Below are 21,893 nucleotides of genomic sequence, written 5' to 3'. Positions count from 1 at the left end.
ACTAAATTGGCCCTCCTGTGTTTTGGTGCAAAAGCAGTATGCCGGTCCCAGTCCTGCAAGCCCTCTGCATATGGAACTCAAATTACTTAAATGATGCACAGAGGCCTTCCAAGAGTGGGCTCCATGACCCCAATATTGTATGGAACTGAGAATCATAACAGTGCCAAGCTTGTGATGTCCTGAAGATGCTTTAAAAAGATCAATAAGGATCTCTAGCTGAAGTGTACATAAATGGAATGGAAGGATGAACAGAACTGAATATTTTTAAACAACAGTTTTATGCTAAAATCTGGATGAAGATTTTTAACACTGCACATTAAGGCTGGTGTGAGATTACACTGTCAAATAACAATCACATTTGCATATTTTCCAATATTTCATGTCAATTTCCCATATTTATAATAAGCTCTAAAAAATTACAATATAGAAAATAAAGAAAAACAAAAGAATATATAATGTAAAAGGAAAGCAGAAAGAAAGAATAAAGCTACATTGAAAGAAAAAATTAAGATAATTTACATAATGCATCTTAATTTAATTTAATATTTGAATGGTTGGTTGCCCTAGTGCACCATATTAAGGATTACTATTTATACTTTAGTTGTGGCTAACACCCTCTTCTGGTCTTAGAATGCCTCCCACTCTTTTTTAAAGAATGACCAGGAAGTCTCTCAGACACCCAAGAAGGCAATACTATAATAATATAATTTTAATTGCACTTTCCCCCATTTTCTTGGGGGTGGTTTGGAAGCAATTAAAATACAGCACTGTTAAAATCATTCAGTGTATATCTTTGATCAGCTTATTGACTTCCACATGAAATTATACTATATTTACATCTGAGAGCAAAATTTGTTTTTACATATGGATATATAGATATATATGTGTGTGCATGTCTGTGTGCACGTGTGTGTCTCTATATACACACACACACACACACACACGCACCCAGAAGCCCTGATCCTGCAAACACCTATGATCATGCTTTACTTGACTTCAGCAGGACTATTCACAGTAGTAAAGTTAAGCACATGATTAACAATTTTAAGAATTAGGACCATACACATTATACACTCACAATCTCATAATCAAATGCTCAAACAATGCACATAAACATTTTCTCAAGTAATTTTTTCCCATTCATAAAATGTGAATTTTAGATTAAGAATCTGTTTATATACATATTCAGGCTCAGAGGTCTCTGCTTTTACTGAATGAAGTGAGACTTATATCTACACATATTTCTATATCTACTGCCAGATTGAGTGTTTCCTACCGGACCCTTCTGGCATGATGAGATAAGCTAAAAAGTTCTGCCACTGTAATTATTTATTGAGAGATGCTGATGCATCCATTAATAGTTTAAATAATTTTGACTGGAACAATTAAAAAAATCTAATTTTTCAAATTAAATTATTTTCTGGTGTGTTCTAGACATGAGAAACTAATGGCTGAAATAATAATATTAGCTCACATGCAAATTCGTGGTGGACCTTGATTATTCAAGCCTTTTTGAATGGATTTAGTGTATGCTAAATGGTTGCAAATTTGGCCTGGCAAAGGTTAGTTAATCTTTTTTTAAATAGGAGGGCCAAATGCTGATAGCTCACATTGGCCTCCTGGTGGACAATTAAATTTTTGGTTTTGGTATTAGGAACAGAACAGGAAGTTGCCCCAGAACGTCTCTGATTTCCTCTCAACTCTGCATGAGTAGTGGATAGAAACAAACTATTAGCAATACTCTCTAACTATTTTTAAATATACTTTTGTGTCCTTTGATACCTCCCATATGCTCTGTTATGTACAGATGGCTTTCTCTGCATAGAAATTCCACCCAATTCCTTCAGTTGTTGCATGTTGTATAGCTATGTTTTTGTTATTCTTATATTTACATCACTTCAGTAAGAGTCCGTCATAACTACAAAACAGATAATATCTGTAATCTTTTAAAAATTTTAACATTTCAAACAAGTACCTTTTTCTTTAGGGACAATATAGTTGCCTTAGCGTTCATATATACCCACACAGCAAACTCTGAATTGAGAGAGAGAAATGAATTTAGCTCCACTAGACTCAGTTAATTTGACCATTTAAATGTTCAACTTATTTGGAAGAGGCTGTTTGTATATCTTTTTTTATCCTACCTTATTTTTTCCAATGTGAAATATTTTGGATCAGTCATTATATACTGTGCCTACTTTTCTAGTGGGTAATTTGCTGTAATGGTATTAGATGGTGATTTATAAATTTATTTTTATATTGATATAAAATATGAAAACAGAATAATCTAAAGAACTGGTGCATCTTGTGTAAGTTACAAAGTATTGTACGTTACACTAGTGGGTCTCAACCTTTCCAGACTGCTGTACCCCTTTCAGGAGTCTGATTTGTCTTGCTTACCCCCAAGTTTCACCTCACTTAAAATTTAAAAAACGACTTGCTTACAAAATCAGCCATAAAAATACAAAAGTGTCACAGCACACTATTACTGAAAAATTGCTTACTTTCTAATTTTTCCCTATATAATTATAAAATAAATCAATTGGAATATAAATATTGTTCTTACATTTCAGTGTATAGTATATAGAGCAGTATAAACAAGTACTTGTTTGAAATTTTAGTTTGTACTGACTTCATTAGTGCTTTTTCTGTAGTCTGTGTAAAACTAACAAATATCTATATGAGTTGATGTACCTCCTGAAAGACCTCTGTATACCCCAGGGATACATGTACACCTGGTTGAGAGCCACTGGTTACACCATCATAATAGTTGGGAAAGTCTCAGCTATGGGGTTGATTTGAGACTGGAATTTGCTGGACTTTTTCCTGAGTTTGCTCCTACTTCTGTCTTCTTTGTAATTTAATACATACACACATATCAGAAATGCTCAGAGTATTAAATGGGCACCTTTTTACTGTTAGAAATCAAGATGAATAACCTTTCAAATAAATTCATCTAATTCGTTTGAATAAAACAACTGCCAAAATCAGTTTTCCTCAACTATATACTTTATTTTTATTTTGGCAAAAGAGTAATGCAATTATGAGGCTGTTTTTCAGAAACAGCCTCCAGTTCTTCAGGTCAATTAACTGTGGACATCATAAAAACGACCATACTGGATCAGAACAAAGGTCCATCTAGCCCAGTATCCTGTTTTCCGACAGTGGCCAATGCCAGATGCCCCAGAGGGAATGAACAGAACAGGTAATTATCAGGTGATTCATCCCCCATTGCCCATTCCCAGCTTCTGGCAAACAAAGGCTAGGGACACCATCCCTGCCAATCCTGGCTAATAGTCATTGATAGACCTATCCTCCATGAATTTATCTAGTTCTTTTTTGAACCCTGTTATACTTTTGGCCTTCACAACATCCTCTTGCAAGGAGTTCCACAGGTTGACTGTGCATTGTGTGAAAAAATACTTCCTTTTGAAAACTTGCTGCCTATTCATTTCATTTGGTGGCCCCTAGTTCTTCTGTTATGAGAAGGAGTAAATAACTGTTCCTTATGTACTTTTTCCACACCAGTCATGATTTTATAGACCTCTATCATATCCCCTCTTAGTCATCTCTTTTCCAAGTTGAAAAGTCTCAGTCTTTTTAATCTCTCCTCATACAGCAGCTGTTCCATACCCCTAATCATTTTTGTTTCCCTTTTCTGAAACTTTTCCAATTCCAATATATCTTTTTTTGAGACGGGGCGACCACATCTGCATGCAGAATTCAAGATGTGGGTATACCATGGATTTATATAGAGGCAATATGATATTTTCTGTCTTATTATCTATCCCTTTCTTAATAATTGTTAACATTCTGTTTGCTTTTTTGACTGCCGCTGCACATTGAGTGGATGTTTTCAGAGAACTATCCATAATGACTCCAAGATCTCTTTCTTGAGTAGTAACAGCTAATTTAGACCCCATCATTTTATATATATAGTAGGGATTATGTTTTCCAATGTGCATTACTTTGCATTTATCAACACTGAATTTCACCTGCCATTTTGTTGCCCAGTCACCCAGTTTTCAGAGATCCTTTTGTAGCTCTTTGCAGTTTGCCTGAGACTTAACTATCTTGAGTAGTTATTATGTCAGTACTATAACAGTTAATATTTAAATATCAAACTACCAGATGGCATGAAATTGTTCCCACAACTGTGGAGGCTTAAAAGAGGCTATTTTAAAAATCAGACCCACAATGTAAATTATCTTCTGGTTATACACCCACTTGTGTAAACTGAATGGTGATTGCTTAAGAAGAACTGTTTATAATTACAGAGCATTATTCTCCAGATAGATGAGCCTGATCTAGTGTGTTCCAGTGTTATAGTTTAGCACCGTCTGTCTTCTGTGTAAATATGTGCATTGTTTTTTTAACTCTATAGCAGGAAGCCAGGCAGGAAGGACTAGGGGACATTCTAGGCAGAAGTTCTACTGTGAAGCAGATGGAAAAAGTAGATTTAGGGACAATACTATTTCCCTTATTCTAATAAAGCTCCTAAAGCAGCAGCAGAAAGCTATTCTTTGTGAAAGTTTTATCATCTCCATACTAAAGAATTAATAGAAAGAAACATTAGCGTTGTGTCTAGTAAGCAAATTTCACCTACATATCCAATTCTGGCAATAAATATCCCCTTTATAGATGTGGTTATAACAATTATCCTGCCTGTGTTGTGCTTGTCTGTTTAATTATTCATACATTGCTGTCTGTCAGTCCAATAATCACTTGAGCATGTGAAGAGTAGTATTTTAGGGACAGGGAGTTTACCTATTTTAGCTCTGCCTGTCAAGTTGTTATACTAGCTGAAGTCAGAATTTTTGCAGACTGTCTTTCCAATGTATTTGCTCCCCTGGAGCAGCTGCCAAGTCTTGCCAAACTTCTTTGCACAACAGACCACATTTTAGGATTGCTTGGCTGAGTGCAAAGGTTAGCTGTCCTGGACTAAGGGGCTCCCTGATTGCCACATAATCATCTCTTACTCTCAAATGAGAGCATGGTAAGCCTTAGGCTTTTCCCAGTCCAGCTAGAAAAAACTTTCTGGATGACCTGACAGTGGCTGTTGTCAGTTTTGTCTTAATTTTAGATTTAGTTAATGAGCAGTACAGGGTTGTGTTCCTTAGGAATAAACAATTTAAAATAAACTTATGTATATGCCCCCTTTGTTTCCTTCTCCCACTCCTGTTTTGGTCCAGATCTGCAAAAGGTATTTAAGCAATGAGAGTTAGACACTTAAATACCCTTGAGGATCTGTGCCTGAGGCCATGTTGTCCTCATACATGAAACAACACGCTGTCACGCTCTGTGTACTAGGACTATGTCTACACTAGCACTTGCTGCGGTATAACTTATGTTGCTCGGGACCGTGAAAAAACCACCCCCATGAGCAGGGGCGTCCCTAGAGGAGTGCGTGGCCTGGGGCAAATTAGCCTGTATGGGGCCCTACTTAATATTTGTTATACGGGGGAAATCTGGTTAGAGTGAACTTCAAGGGCAGCGGCTGGCGGCAGGTTAAATATTGATAGCGCCCAGCTGTATAATTATATTATATTGTAGTTCTTTTTTATAATTATAATGAAGTTCATATAATTTAAAAAAAACTCACCGATCACGATCAGTGTCACGCTGCTTACATTCTGAAATCCACCTTCCTGGACTTCCTTGCAGCAAACTCACTTCCCAGGTGCATATGGTCTCGTTACCCTCAGTGGATTTTTTGAAAATGTAATTACACATTCGCAACACTGAGAGCCCATGTCTCGGGAACTGGGTGGCTCTCGGAGGGCCTATATGTGCCCTGGTGCTGGGGGACCCCAGGACCCTCCAGCATGGAGGAGGGTCTCGGAGATCTGTTTTCTCTGGGGGCTGGGAGGGGGAGGGGAGGCGGAAAAGCAGATGGTTGGAGGATCCCAGTCCCTGGTGGGTGGTACTGTGGGGAGGGGGACCTGAAGGCTGGAGAGTTGAAAGGCAAGGAGGACCCTGAGGCAAGGGGGTGATAAGGGCTGGCCCTGGCCTTGAGGTGGCATTGGAGGACCCCACCCAGTGCTGGGAGGGGGGAGAAAGGGCAGTGCAAGGGGGAGGTGTGGGGCACTAGGGGGACATCAGTGCTGGACGATGGGCAAGGGATGATGGAGACTACTGGCTGGCACTCATATGTCCTAGGGGGCCCCCTGTGCTGGTGGAGGGTCCCGTCGGAAAATGGACGGGTCTATCTGAGGCAGAAGGGTGGGGTCAGCCTGCCCTGGCACTAGTGGTTGGAGGGTGCTAGGACCCTGTGGCGGCAGGCAACGCCAGGAGTCAGCAGAGCGGGCTGGGGCCAGGTCGCTCACTGCTGCTGCCAGAGACTGAGCCCGAGCCTGCGGGGCTGTGGGCAAGAAAAGGAAATAAACGCCCGGGCTGGTGAGTATGGGGCACAGGCCCAACCCCTGCTGCCGGCACCAGGCCCATGCTAGCCCCCCGGGCTGCCCTGCCCCCCCTGAAGTGCGGGGGCCCCCCAAATCTATGGAGGGGAGGGCTCTGACCTTGAGTAATGTAAGTTACACCAACCTAAGCGCCAGCATGGACAGCGCTACGTCAGCGGCAGAGCATCTTCTGCTAACATACCTACCACCGCTCGCGGGGCTAGAGTAGCTAAGCTGACGAGAGTTCACTCCCATTGGCTTAGATCAGTTACATTTAGAGTTTACCGCAGCTCTACTGCTTTAAACTCTCTCGTATAGTTGTAGCCTATATCTTTACTTTGTTTAAGTTCCTTCTAAAGAAGCACTATTTTTCATTAGGACCACACACACACACACACACACACAGTTTAACAGTTGAGGTTCCTGCCTGTGATTTGCTCTCTGAATCTTGTCTTACTTATCTGTAAGTTCTTCAAGGCAGAGAATGTCTTCCTGTTTGTTTTCTCTATAGTGCTGAGCACAAAGAGAGTGGTTAATCACATATTTTATACAATTTTTCTATTCTCATTTCGTATACCCCTGTTGGTTAAGTTTTTATATATTAGAACTAAGAATAATAATTTTTACCTCTGCCAAAGCCTGCTTGAAAAAGGACTTGAGGAGAAAGGAAAGTAGCCCAATACATCCACCCTGTGACCCATTGTTTTAACAACAAAGAGGGATCAGGAAGACAGTCATTCTGATGGCAGTCTAAACAATTTAATTTTTCCTCTAAAAGGAAAGGACCAAATCTCTGGTTGTTCACTTATATCCACACACAAACTCTGAATTTGGGAAAAGGAGTGAATTTAGCCACACTGGACTCAGTTAATTTGACTATTTATATGGTCATCTTATTTGGAAGGGACTTGTTATACACATGTTTATGGGTCTGCAGGAGACCGTTACAAAGACATAAAATTAACAGCTTATACAATACTATAAAATACTTTGCTGTGTACAAGAGGCTTGAGTCATGGCCATGACTTTGAATTTGCTGACGTTTGGGTGTTTAAAATTAAAGTCAGAATTTCCTATCATCACTATAAATTATACACAAAAACCTGTGATCACATTACATTCAGAAACATTTTGAGAAGGTTATGGCTTGTAAAATACGATTTTTCAAAGATACTTCACCACAGTGTTAAAAAACAAATTAAGAATATACTTTCCCAACAGAAAAGTGAACACAGATGAGAACTAGCCTCAGTCCCAAAATGACAGCTACACTACTAAAACGTCCAGAATATAAACAATATACAGATGTTCTATAACTTTGCTGTGCTCTGTGTGAGAGAATATTATGTGTGACCCAAACACATAAATATAAACTTAGTATACACCATAGGCAAAATCCTGGCTCTTGTGAATTAAATGGCAAAACTCCTATGACTTCAACAGGGCTGCAACTTCACCCAAAGTCAGCAGAGGAAGACAACATGATTGGGAGAGATTTTTTTTTTTTTTTTATTTAAAGAATGCCTACCTCTGTAACAGGTGGACCCCCTGAACACCTTCCACCTCTCCCCTTTTTAAAACAAAACAATTACATAAAAACACTCAATGTGAATAGCAGAAATGAACCACTGTTGATTTGTCATCACTGTATCAGGTATAAAACAATTTTTTAAAAAAACAGACAAGAGATAAACCAAATAGAAATGATTTGCACTGCACTGTCTGTCACAGGGATGTGAATTTCAAAGGCAGTAGCCTAAAAAATGACAGCAAGTGCCTTCTAGTTGCCTTAATTGTCACAGGATGATGGAGGTCTTAGAAACAACTATGTCCTAGCTTGGTTAATGCTGAATGTGAATTAATGGAAGTTAAATCTCTAGGAGAGATGTACATTGGGATAAAGTTAGTATGTTACAGATAGATTTAAAAATATTGAGGGAGATGATCATCTCTAAAAGACAAAAAGTGTCCTAGAAATAAGGAATAGGCAAAGCCAAGGCAACAAGGCACATTCCTTACACATAAAAGTGTTAAGGAAGTAACTATGGAACACCAGAGATGCCAGCAGGAACAGCATCAGGTAGGAGCCACTTGCATATACAGAATATTATCATCTATCACCTATATTGCAGTAATGCTGAGCTGCCTTAACCAAGTCAGGGCCCCATGTACAAATGTGCAGCAATATCCTGTCCCTTCCTCAAAGAACTTATTCTTTAGAATGTCAGTGGGATACCAGAACTGAGCAGCGGCATCATGGGTGTGTTCTGCAGCAAGTCTCTCCGCTTGTAAAAGTAGCACTTGGCCTTGCTATCTGTTGTGCAGTGGCCTGGTCCTCTAAAGGAGTGGTTTTCAACCTGTGGTCTGTGGACCCCACTATGTCTAAGATTTCCAGAGGTCCACATCTCCATTTGACATTTTTTATAAGTCTCCAAATGAAAAAAGGTTGAAAACCACCGCTCTAAATTGTCCGGAAATGAAAATCCAACTTAGCCTGTTACATTAAATTGTTTCTCTATGTCAGCAAGAGTTAGAAAAATAAGACTGGATTAGTCAAAAAAGGAGCCATCTATTGATACCACCCAAGGACGGCGTAAGGATCATAACTGGCAAACAAAGGGAGAACGGATTCAGAAATTAATGTGTTGCCAATTAGGACAAATTGGATGACAAAGTAACAAGGGTATGGGCTATTCCACCCATCATGCCCTTTTGGGTGGACTTTGAGAATTAAAATGGCAGTGAACTCCTGGGAAAAGGCAGGCAGGTCTCTGTCCCACTCCAGAGACTGTGCCCTTCATTGGGGACCCTCAGTCATCAGGACACCCAGACCTGCACACAAGTGATGACACCCTGTTATCACTAATGGACCATGAAGGACCCCAGTCTGATGCATGCAAGATCCTGCTGTCTTCCCTTCCCTCATGTTCCTTTCCATCTCCCTCTATGTTACTCATGTCCCCCCACCTCGGTTTTTCACCTGATCCTGAGACCAACTGCATTGCACAGCACCAGTATGGTGGGATGAGACAGCTCATCCAGCTCTGCCCAGCCTGAGAAGGACCAGTAAAGGAGAGGTACTTGACTAGACCACTGAGATGGGATCCCAGACCAGGGAAGTGAGCCAGGGTTCAGAGAAATAGCTGAGGTGGTTTATCTGACAGCTCAAAGCATCTATCTGTGACTGAGATCAACGAAAGCCATACTGTATTTCCCCTACTGTTTTGCTATCCTATCTTCTCCCCTTTAGACTGTCTTGTAAAAAAACAGGAAAAGTATGACCACGCAGAGCAGTCCACTTGAAACTCAACAAGACTAACCATTTCTTTCCCACTAAAAAGGATTGCTTGACAGAATAAGAAACTAATAGTTATTCTCTGTCTAAAAAGGGGCCTTTAATAGGTTAAGTGTTTTGCATAACCACTCAATTTCAATATGCTTTGTTTGGGTTTTTATTCTTTTTTCTCTTGTGTATCCAATAATTTTCCAAACATTTGTATTAATTGTCTAACGTGCTTGCCATGAAATGGTCAATGTTCCTGTACTCCAAACCCCAAATGATGTTTAACTCTTTAATGGTGTACAGTGCCAGGATCATACTATCATCTTTGACTCTAGACCCATTTATTCCACTGCCATTAATACAACATATCCCAGGCCTATTCCTGCTCGTCCACATTAGCTCCATCTTAGAAGCAGGCTTAATAATGTCCCAATGACTCTAGTGTAATAAAACTTCATTATACATAAAGGCAAAGAGTTTGATCTTGACTGCAAACAGTCCGATTTCTCCATACACCATCTTCACCCCACAAAGTCTTCATACAGAAAAAGGGTAATGAGGTAGTACACATAATACATAACAGTGATAGTATTAGCGAGGCTACTGTAATGGAACTATGAGAATGAATGTAGCCAAATGCTACCAGATAGATGCACTGTGCATGGATGGGATGTAGAAAGGGGAGAAAGAGCCAAGAATCACAGTTTGGATGTTCTGAAATTAGAAAAAAAAATGGAGCTGTAAGAGATTAAGAAATCAGCCATGCTGTAAAATACTCCTGTTTGCAGCAGTGTAATATTTCCAAATGCCTACACCATTGCACATTTCCTAGCAACAAGTGCCTAGGCGGTGGAGGAGGAAACATCTGCCCTTAAACAAGTCATCACTAATATGGCATTCAATACCAGAAATCTATTCCAGACATAGGTCTCACCCTGCCAAGGCTCAAGTGTACAAACAAAACCCAGAATGAGGTACACAACAATACATGAGGGAGCTGGAAATTATGTGGATTTAATTTCTTTATCATGTAAAAAGTACTCCTTAATCTCAGTTCAAGACACAATCTTCTGATGACCTATTACAGTGCTCCTAACGAAGGGGGTGAATTTCCATAACTTTAAGGACCAGGGATTTGGTGGAAAGACATGCCAAGGTTTGCATTTGACTTTCTATATGTAAACAGAACCTACAAGATTAACAATTATTAGAATTGCATATAAAATGTCCCTCATTCATTCTATATAGCTATTAATCCTTTAGGGAGATCCAGGTGCTCAGCAGAGATTTATTATGATATATCAAGTACTTTTGGAGATTTCTTTCTCCCGCAAAATTTGGGCTGTATGTTAAAGCAGCTCTGAGTATCTTCTTGATGAGTGCTAAAATTGTGACATCAGAGGTAGCCACCAATCATACAATTGACTAGTTTATATATATAATATTCTACAAGTTAAAAGACTGCAATCATTGCCTTTTTAACTTATGTCGCTTTATGCTATTTGTAGCTATTGTACCTTCTGACATTAGAGTCATAGGAGATGGCTTATTAGATGCAATGGAATTTTGTTACAGAACATAAAATATATAAAATACAGACATACCTATCTACACACACACATATATAAAGAGCTGTATAGATGCAAGCAAAGATTTACAGGCATCACTGAGCAGCGGGGTTGACATTTATTACAGTATGTTCAAGAGGAAAAGCAGGAAGAAGTTTATTCAGGTATGTCCAAAATCACCTTAGAAGTAAAAATAAATGTCAAATGTGATAACACAGCAACTTGCTATATGAGAGATTCTCCCCTTCCATGTAATTTTAATTCCTGAGGAGTTATAGCTTCAATGCATCTGACAATCTCAGCATTTTGGGATTTATTTATTTTTAAATCTCAACATTAGCTAAAAATCATTAACTGTGCATTGACAATCACAGCTCAGCAAGGCTTGTATTGTAAATGTTGCCAGAAGAGACTGCACTTGTATCAAGGAATTTAATTGTCATCATGCCAATGTAAACTATACAACAATAATACTCATCACCTCTGACCTTTCTAGATTCTATTTTCAAGATTAATCCTGGAACACAGAGGAATGACACCCTGAGGTCCAAAATTTTTTTTTTTTCTAGGTTTCCTACAGAACCTATACTCAATCCTGATCACAAATTTTTTACACACTTAGTTCATTACAAAGGAGTTAAAACTGTATAATTACAAGTGTAGAGATAGATTACTTACAATATACAGTCTGGAAAACAAAATCTTGAACACCAAACCAGTGGTTCGTTTAAAAATGAATACTTTGAGTTAACATCAGATTTCTTAAGAAGGTTCTTTAAGAGAGTTATAAGTGAAAACAGCCATTTGTTGAAAAAATATCCACGTTTCTCAAGTCTGAGTAGTTATGCTTTTAAAAGTTTAAAATATGTTAATTCTTTACATTACAATTGACTTGCTATAGCCACATGCAGCATAATACTCTTGCAGTAAACTAGTGAGTTTACTATTAGAATAGCTGATTAGATACCTCACGTTACAAAGCCTGTTTCATACAAACCTGTCTCATATTGATACAAATATTTCTTTGATGTGTTTTGTCCCGTTTCAGAGTTATTAACTCCCATACACAATAGAGAAGGAAGCTGTCCAAAGGAGAGAAAGCTGTCCAAAGCCCGAGTGTTCAGTTCAAAATTTTCTGCCAAGAGTATAGCACTGAATTTCAGTAAGATATTACTGATTTGATATTAATTTGATTTTGTCACTACTTCCACGTGGTGAGCACAGGCTTTCCTGAATCTCTTGCTCGATTTCCTTTTAGTCCAGTGGATTGCCCAGAACGGCTTCTCAAATCACGCTCAGCTCCATCACTTTGTGCCATCTCTTCATCATACCTACAATATAATTATTTTTTCAGTCTCTCACTCTCCTAATCACTGGACAGCAGAGATCATAAGAATGACCTTTCCTTATATCTTTTTTGTTTAATATTTAGCATTCACATTTTTAAAGTATGGATCCTATTCTATAAACACTCACCCCACATGAATAGTTCGTTTTAAGATGCAACTCCTCACATAAATTATTCATGTGGGTAAGCGTTCACAGGATTGAACCCTATGACACTATAATAAAATGAGCCCTATTATACTTCAGTAACTACTTATGAAAAACAGACACATCATCCTCAGAGTTTCTATTACAGCAGACACAAATAATTGTAGAGCTTGTGAAACTATTTGAGGCATGTACTTCTGCATTTTTTTCTCATCCCTGCGACTAATAGACTTGTGCATAAATAGAAACATTAGCTTGCTGCTTATTCAGTCATGTCACAATCCAGTGTATCAAACACAGAAACAACTGCAACATCAGAAAAACTGGATTGTGACACAAAGTTAATAAAATTAAGCAAAAAGCGTGGGCTGATTAGATAGTCAAGATATAAGATTCAATCTGAACACAATCTATCAACATCAGAAGTACCCATCAATTTAATGTATTTTTGATATGTATTTTGTGAAGCTTGCCACAGTGACAAGTATCTCTTTAAATGTACAAACTCAGTATGGTCTGAGATAATCCCACTATTCATTGATTTAACAGTTGCTGGAGGCATCCAAAGGCAGAATTTGACTCTAAATATATAAATGTCAATAATCAAAATAAAAAGATACAGCAACAATATTTTTCAGTCAAACAGGATTCCATCTGAACCTATTAACTAATACTAAATGCAGATCATCAGTGTTCATAGCTATCACATAGCTAACATTAATTATAAAGGTATTCTCCAATCTTGCAAACACTTATGTATGTGACTAAATTTACTCACATGCATAAGTATTTGCAGAATTGGGGCCTTAGATAAAATAGATGGCATGAATTAGTGGGTCAGCTAACATACTGTACTACCGTACTATTAATTCCTGACCAGGCACTCAAACATTTAGCTTTTGAAACTGGTTTCAAATGGAATAGGGAATTTGATTACAAATTCAGCATCCCCCTAAATGCGTAAGCCCATCTCATACATTAAAATAGGGATACTCTTTTTCTAACTTCCCCCTGCATCACACATTCATTATACCAGGTTAAAAATAATCTTGCAATTCACTGTTTTAACATCCCATCAATGAATCACAACAGTTGGGTGTCATCATTCCTATGAATTAAGAGAGTTTTAAAAATTTTCTTGGTACATATAATGCATTTAACTGTTACCCCGCCTTATACTCAGTCTAAAATACATACTATATATTTGTTAGATATATCTTTAAGAGTGAAATTCATTTCACCAACATATACCCTGAATAAATCAACAGGTGAAGTGCAGGGGCTCACCAGGAAGGGGATATCTACCCACAACTAAGGCCCCAGGCAGGAGTGCAAACCCTTGGAAGCTGCTATTCCAGCCCTAAACATGGTAAATAAGTGATACAGAGCACTTTATATTTTTCCTCCACACCTGGATGAATTTCATCACATCTACATAGTTCTAAATTAATCTTCTCTCTCAAGAAGGACATGTTCATATTTACGTAGGACATTGCTAAAACTTACAAAATCTCATAATTTCCAAGAGCTTCTTTTGGTGGAGATTTATTCCATTTACAGTCTGGAATTTCACCATTAGGCACAGCAATGTTAAGTGTGTCATTAATAAGATTATATTTGAGAATACGATCATTGGCTGTACTGGAGGTAAGAGAAGGGGAAGCATTGACCTATTAAAAACAAAGACATTTCATTTTCAGCAACTTCTTTTTGACTAAAATATGGTCACACAGACAGAACGTACAATGATAATGAATTCTACCCTATAAACTAATCATCAGCATTTCAGCATAGAGCCTTTTCTTTGAACAAAACCATTGCAAGGAAACAGTGTATTTCCTACAGATTTTATTTTTGAAGTATCATTCATTCTCCTTAGGGTCTTTCCTGACCCTATTCTAATAGCTGTAGATTTTTGTTGGAAGCTATGTTAATCAAGCAGCAGCTGGGGATTTATACCTTTAGTTCACACCAAATAAAGAAGAGGCAAGTTTCTAACTTGCTTTGCCCCTTCCTAGCAGTTGTTACATATGGATCTGTGGGGCTCTTTATTTTGGTGTATTGCTTTTTACCTGTATCCCTCCTCTGAACTCCCCATTTTCACACATTTATCTGGCTGGCAAAGAGGGTAAGTCATCTGACAGTTTTTTAAATGTATGCTTAACCATTATGTATACAGATAAGATGTAGGGGGAAAGAACAGGGCAGTGATACGTTAGACATGAGGTTTGGACAGGAGTTAACCATACCAGAGTAGTTTATATAATTCGTACAATAAATGTATACAACCCTGCATTATTTCAGGCTTATTCTTCTAATATTTGTATCCCCTATTTTCTAGCTTTCCTACAATTTCAAGCTGTGTTATACATAGTATCTGAGTTTTAGCAGAGTTAGAGTTACACTGCACTGAGCCAGTGCCAATCTTCCAGCTACTGGTGCAGTAGTAAGATTGCTGGCCTTCAGACAGCTCCTGGAGTCCAAGCACATCATGAATGCCTCTGGATTTGATTTTTGCTCACCAGACCAGAACAGAGGTTTCTCCTGAATTCTGATATCCTGCAACTCCCACAGCCCATTTTGTTGCCCGTTTTACTTTCCAACACCCTTCCCTAAACACCTTCATCTGGAAAAGGGAAAACTCAAGCTCAGGTTTGAAAGAACAGATGTGTACTGTGAAAGGAAACGGTGATAAGGGTTGTTTATAAAATGTACATAACTTTACCTCAATAAGCCATGGCTTAAGCTTGTCATCAATGATAATATCATATCCATAGCACTCAAAGCAGTGTTTATCATTGTTCATTACAGGCTGAAACAAGTTAAGAAGAAATGTATGCATATTAAAGAAGAAAGATTTACTAAGTAACTTGAAAGATTATACATTATTATATTTCTCTACTATTATTTTTCTAGGTATCATATACAAATATAATACCAATTGTCTATGTCAGTTTTCTTAGTACAAATTTTCTGCTCTGACTTCCCTATACAATAACATTTTACTAATATATTTAGGACTTGTTTTTTATAAAAACGTCATCTTCTCAAGCTGTGTCTGAGTATTATCATACTAATCAGGTGTATTAACAGAACATATTTGACTATAGAGCTTTCATTCAGTTTCACCTGTGTATCTTACAGCATCTGGTGAGTATGAAGACAAGAGAGTGTTAAAGGCTTTCGTGCCATACATGAAATTAGAAATACTTACATTTTTATATATAAAAATATAAATTTACCTAATCATTAACACTTTCAAATTAAATATGACTTATCCAAAGACACTTGTTTATTATAGCATTGTAACGATGCAGCAAAGATGGAGTTCAACCCCAGTTACTGACGAGATCCTTATATTTAAAATACTTTATCTCTATATCATTATCTTTATCTCAAGTCCACTATGGTCATAAAAACTAAAACAGACTAGGGACTGAGTAATGCTGGGATGGAAATTCTCAAGAAAATCACTCATTTTCCAGCATCAGCTAAGGTCTTAAAGTATGAATGCTTCTCCTGTGCACCACTCACCGTATCATTTAAAGCAGTGGTTCTCAATCCTGGGTGCGCATACCCCTGGGGGTACATCAACTCATCTAGATAATTTGCCTAGTCTTACAACAGGCTACATAAAAAGTACTAGCAAAGTCAGTGCAAGCTAAAATTTCATAAAGACAATGACTTGTTTATACTGCTCTATACACTGAAATGTAAATACAAAATTTATATTCCAATTGATTTATTTGATAATTATATGGTAAAAATGAGAAAGTCAGCAATTTTTCAGTAATAGTGTGCAGCGATGCTTTTGTATTTTTATGTCTGATTTTGTAAGCAAGTAGTTTTTAAGTGAGGTGAAATTTGGGGTACACAAGACAAATCAGATTCCTTAAAAGGGGTAAGCTGAGAACCACTGATTTAAAGAACGCTTTGTAACAGGTCAGTAGAGATGGTTTCCAGAAATTAATATTGAAAGGTTTTCAGTCTTGCAGGGCATAGGGGAAGGAAGGAAAAGCATTTCTCCTGTTAAGTTAAGGAAATAGAAAGGAGCAATGAAGCTGTCAGAACACTTCCTCCTCTGTACATTATTTGTTTTCCTTCCGCTCTTTACATTGTTTCTCTTCTCTTTTACAATTCTGTTAATATTGGGATGAGCTGCCTTTTCTTCTAGCACAGGGGTGGTCAACCTGAGCCTGAGAAGGAGCCAGAATTTACCAATGTATATTGCCAAAGAGCCACAGTAATACATCAGCAGCACCCCATCAGCTTCCCCCTGCTCCAGCCCCCAGCACCTCCCTCCCACCTGCTGCAATCAGCTGTTTCGCATGCGCAGGAGGCTGGGGGGGGGGGGAAGGGGGGAGAAGCAGTGAGCACATGGCAGGCTCGGGGGAAGGGGCGGAGTGGGGGCAGGGCCTGGGGCAGAGCAGGGGGCTGAGGAGTGAGCACCTCCTGGCACATGGGAAAGTTAATGTCTGTAGCTCCAGCCCCGGAGTCAGCACCTATGCAAAGAGTTGCACATTAACCTCTAAAGAGCCGCATGCGGCTCCAGAGCCACAGGTTGGCAACCCCTGTTCTAGCATCTAATTTGGCACTTTGGGAAACTGCCTTCTGTAAATGCCTGCAGTTACCCATATACTATAAAGCTCTGTCAAGCTATTCAGGAGGAAAGGAGAAACATGATGGTGCCACAGTTTTTTGGCATGAGTTTGGGATAACTATATTACTCACATGCCAGAGAGCTGCAAATAAGTTATACAAATTCTCTAAACAAAATGGAAGAAAGAACCTTAACACCCTGGCATTTTGTTTGACAAATTGTCTTCCCAGGTTATTTCCTCCTACGACAAATTTGTTACTACTGAAACACGTCAAGGCTCTGGGCAGAGGTTAGGGTAATTCACAAGGGCAGTATAAAATGACTTTAAATGAGAGTAAGAGTTTGTGATGGTTTCAGCACCCCAGATATTAATTTACTCATTTAAGATACACACAAACAGCTTGCCCACCCAACCAGGTTTCTCCAAGCACTCTCAGCTTTACAGGGACACTGAGAGGTGACACAGTTTTTAAAAAGAACAAAAAAGGAAGACAGTAGCACGAGAGCATCAGCATTCAAAACAACAATCCAGCAGCAGGAAATGAATTGCTTTAGTTTTTTTCTTTACTGTAAATTTGTTTTCATGACTATTGAAAGTCTGCAGCCACGAGGGTAACACAGGCAGCATTCTATTAACACTACTCACTGCAACGGCCTTCAGCGACTGCACAATTATCCAATGAATTTCATCGAACAGTTTGTTAGTGACCTCCTTTCCACGAGTACTCTCTAGATACAAGCGCAAGTTACTCACTGTCCATTTGCCTCCATGGATATGATTGTAGTCATCCTATAGAGTTAAGGAGTTAATTCAGTCTCATGGAGTTTGCAATTATTCAGCAATTGTATTCTCATCCATACAAACTGACACTTGTTTTTACGCACAAGTTTATTTTTTAAAACTGCTTTTACTGTACGACATTTTGCAGGCTCTGTGAGGCCCCAATTTTTACTTTGCACTGCCTTCTGTGCAACACAGAACACATTTAAAATCACCTACATCTAATTACATAGCAAGTCACAAAAACAAGTGTTAAAACTTGTCTTGTGGTAATTACAATTACATAAGAACAACAATCAAACAGAAGTTGCATTTTGACAGTAACGATGTAGGAGAGGACACAGGAAATGCAGGTTAGGATTGGAATGACTGGGAGATCAAATTTTCAAGACTGAAAGGAAAGGGTTAGGCTTGGGGAGAGGGTTGTTTCACTGGAAAGGAGGACATGGAGAGTGGTTAATTTAACAATGGTTAAACCACTGTTAAGTGAACCTTTTTAAAAATGTAGCACTGACAGCAAGTTTGAAAGTCTCTGAAACACATGAAATATGACCAGTCATTTCTATTGTGAGTGGTCAGTCTTTTTCCCAGCAGGAAAAAATTTTGATCTAATAGTCAGCACTTACTGGGAGACACCAGCACTAGTCTCAGTTGTGAACATACAGAAACAATGACAAGAGTGATCTTTAATTTTTAATTCATAATTTTGAATAAAGTATATCTGGCTACCACTAGAATATTAGACTGTACTGCAACTGTAAATGGAAAAGAAGGCTACTCTGTATTTATCCCACATATTTATCCTTTTAGGAAGCTAACCTGTGAAGCTTTGAAATATATTGTGCTTGAAAGGCAAAGGCGACAAACTGAGGGTACTCCAGAACTGGAAAGCAAGACACACACTAATGAAGCTCCTGAGTAACTGTGACAGTCTGTATCTCTATGTTCACCCTTTTTACAATACAAAATGGATTTTGTACAAAGTATGCCTTGTGAGGTATCATTTGGAAACTCATAATTTGCTGATCATTATTGTCCTGGTAAAATATGTGACAACACTGTATGTAAAGTTATAAGATTCTACTGTATAATATTACTGAGACATGTTCCAAGTTTAGAAAAGCAGGCACAAATCAGTTCCTCAAAGACAAAAGGCAAACTGACACCTCAGCCAGGTGTCAACAAAATCAAATGTAGTATCACCTGTTTAAGTGGCCATTCTTTGGCAGGAAAAAGTGCATGAGCAAGAAATCTACATTTTGGAAAAGAAACAGCTGGAGGTTCCCATTCCCACAAACCATCTGTTTCCTGAACCTCAGCTGGAGATGATTTTCAAAGAAAAAGAGGACTATAAGAAAAGAGGCTTCAAAATACTCCTCCCTTTCTTCTCAGGCATCAACACCACCTGAAGGACAAGGAAATTAACACTGAACTGTGGGGAGTGGTCCTGGTAGAAATAAGACTGGTGAAGCATGTGGTGAGAGAAACCTTTCTTTGAATTCATTTAGCTTGTTAAGTTAGATATTCATTGTGTTTTACCTTTTATTTTCTTGTAACCAATTCTGACTCTTATGCCCGATTACTTGTAATCGCTTAAAATCTATGTTTCTGTAGTTAATAAACTTATTTGCTTTATCTAAACCAGTGTGTGTTTGGATTGAAGTGTTTGGGAAACTTCATTTGGGATAGTAAGATTTGTGCATATAATTTCTATTAATGAAATGATGGACTTTACATGAGTTTGTACTGTCCCGTGCTGGGCAGTACAAAGACACACATTTCTGGGAGAAAGTCTGGAACTGGGAGTTTGCTGGTGTTGCCCTGAAGTGTAATTGATGAGTGGCTGGCTATAGCACTCATACAATATAGCTGGGAGTGATTTACATGTTGAAGGCGGTGAGAGAGCAGACCAGGAGTGGTTGCTCTAATAGCGAAGCAGTGTAAAAGGCACCCCAGGTTGGAGAATTGAGGGAACACAGCTATCTATCAGTTCAGACTGTACCCTGGGGAATGTTACAGTAACTCTCAGTGTATATTTTTTAGCTTCATAAAGGCTTTTCTCAGAGAGTTTCCAAGAACGTTATTTATTTTGTGAGGCTGCTAAATTATAAACCACAACATGCCCTGGAAACAAAAATAAAACTTTAGTGGAAGACTGAGTTTACCCATCTGAGAACAAAGCATGAGAAGCCTCTGTATTTATTTATAGGCTTTTCTACAGTGCTTATCTTTGTATGGTCTGAGAACCTGTACAGAACGAAGCATCTGAAATATATGATTCACACAACTTGCCCCACGAGAAACTTCTTAAGATTCCAAATTCCTGCTAGGGGATGTACATCAAAGCTGCAACTCTGTTCAATCTACACTTTGATTCCAGAATACCTGTCCTGAAAGTCTGAGCAGATGTGACTGGAATGAGTGCTGCATATCATGTGCTGCCTAACAAAGAACATGATAGCAAACTGGACCACACTGTGTCACATATATCTGCCATGAGGCCTACAAGAAATCTCCAACCAATACTGGCTAGGCAGAGACAGAAGGGATTGCCGTTATTTTGTTTACGCGCACACACACACACACACACGCACACACACACAAAAGTTCAGTGATTTAGACCCAAATATCCAAGTGTTTATTCATTATTACTGAAGGAGAATTTCCCTTCCCCTTTGTTCCTGTTGTTTTGTTTCACTTGCTTGCTTGATATTATCAGAAATTAGATTATAAACTTTTTGAGGGATGGACTATGTCTTCCCATGTGTTTGCACCACACATAGTACAAAGAGACCACAATCTTGATTGGGAGCATTGAGCACTACTGGAATACTAATACATAATTTAAGTTAAAAGTTAATTTCCCTAGACTTGTACTAAGATTTCAGAGGAAACCCATGACCTTAATCTTGTGATAATTTGGGCACTCATAATAATTTATACAAGCAGCAAGAATCTTGTTCTAGCATTTACCTATCTGACTGATTAAGATCACTTCCACAGCTACAGAGCTTTCATATAGCAGAAGAACAGATTTTGACTTGTCCGTGGGCGCTTCAGAGATGAAAAGGGTTACTTTTCACAGGCTTTGCTCATTCTTTTCAGACTCATTTTCTTGCCAAAAGACGGCAAATCACTCTCAAGGACCCTTTTAGCAGTTTCCACAAAGATCCACCACTACTCTTTGTGTTGCTTTCTTTATAAGTTGAAAGAAGTGTGTTTTAACAATTTCTGCTGGCCTTTCCTCTCCTAAGTAGACTTTACTACTATTATTCATTCCTCCCTCATTTCTAGGCTGGACTACTCTAATGTACTCTACTGGGAGTAGAGCTCAACCTTAAAAGTAATACAATCCAGCTGATAGGGAACATGGCCTACTTGCTAACCGGGACACGTGTACCTATAACCTACACTCCAATCTCAACCTCATCAGTCTGTTCACTGCCTAGTGCAATGCAGGGTGTCAATTATATATAAAGTTCTAAATAGCTTTGGACCCAGCTACCTCCAAGACCAATTCTCCTTGTGTCCCATCTTATCAGTTAGCTGGCTGGAATGTTTTTGAGAGCTAAGTTCTCAGATGACAAGGAATATTCAGTATGGGAGGAGAGGGGGAAGAAGAGCATTCATTGGTGAGTGACCTTGTCTTTCAAATCTACTTCTGCTTATAGCCACTAAAGTCAGAATATAACAATGTTTAATATTTGTATTATTATTACAGTACTCCCCAGAGGCCCTGGTCCAATCTGAGCCCTGTTGTACTATGCAC

At 38.5% G+C, this 21,893-nt stretch overlaps 1 protein-coding gene across 3 annotated transcripts in view; it reads right to left on the bottom strand.

The window, feature by feature from the left end:
* Nucleotides 1-7,288: 7,288 nt before the first annotated feature.
* The window catches only part of TTLL1 (TTL family tubulin polyglutamylase complex subunit L1), a 39,469-nt gene continuing 24,864 nt past the window's right edge, over nucleotides 7,289-21,893 (bottom strand). For all 3 annotated transcript variants that reach the window (XM_074936832.1, XM_074936848.1, XM_074936840.1), the window contains exons 7-10: nucleotides 17,990-18,133; nucleotides 15,469-15,555; nucleotides 14,250-14,413; nucleotides 7,289-12,580 (exon numbers count right to left, since the gene is read on the bottom strand). In XM_074936832.1, the coding sequence (XP_074792933.1) occupies nucleotides 12,451-12,580; nucleotides 14,250-14,413; nucleotides 15,469-15,555; nucleotides 17,990-18,133 (525 nt within the window). In that variant the 3' untranslated portion in view covers nucleotides 7,289-12,450. The remainder of the gene's footprint in view (nucleotides 12,581-14,249; nucleotides 14,414-15,468; nucleotides 15,556-17,989; nucleotides 18,134-21,893) is intronic.

Source organism: Natator depressus, chromosome 1 (assembly GCF_965152275.1).
Source record: "Natator depressus isolate rNatDep1 chromosome 1, rNatDep2.hap1, whole genome shotgun sequence".
In the NCBI taxonomy this organism is placed as follows: Eukaryota; Metazoa; Chordata; order Testudines; family Cheloniidae; genus Natator; species Natator depressus.
This window is presented reverse-complemented; position numbering and strand designations above follow the sequence as displayed.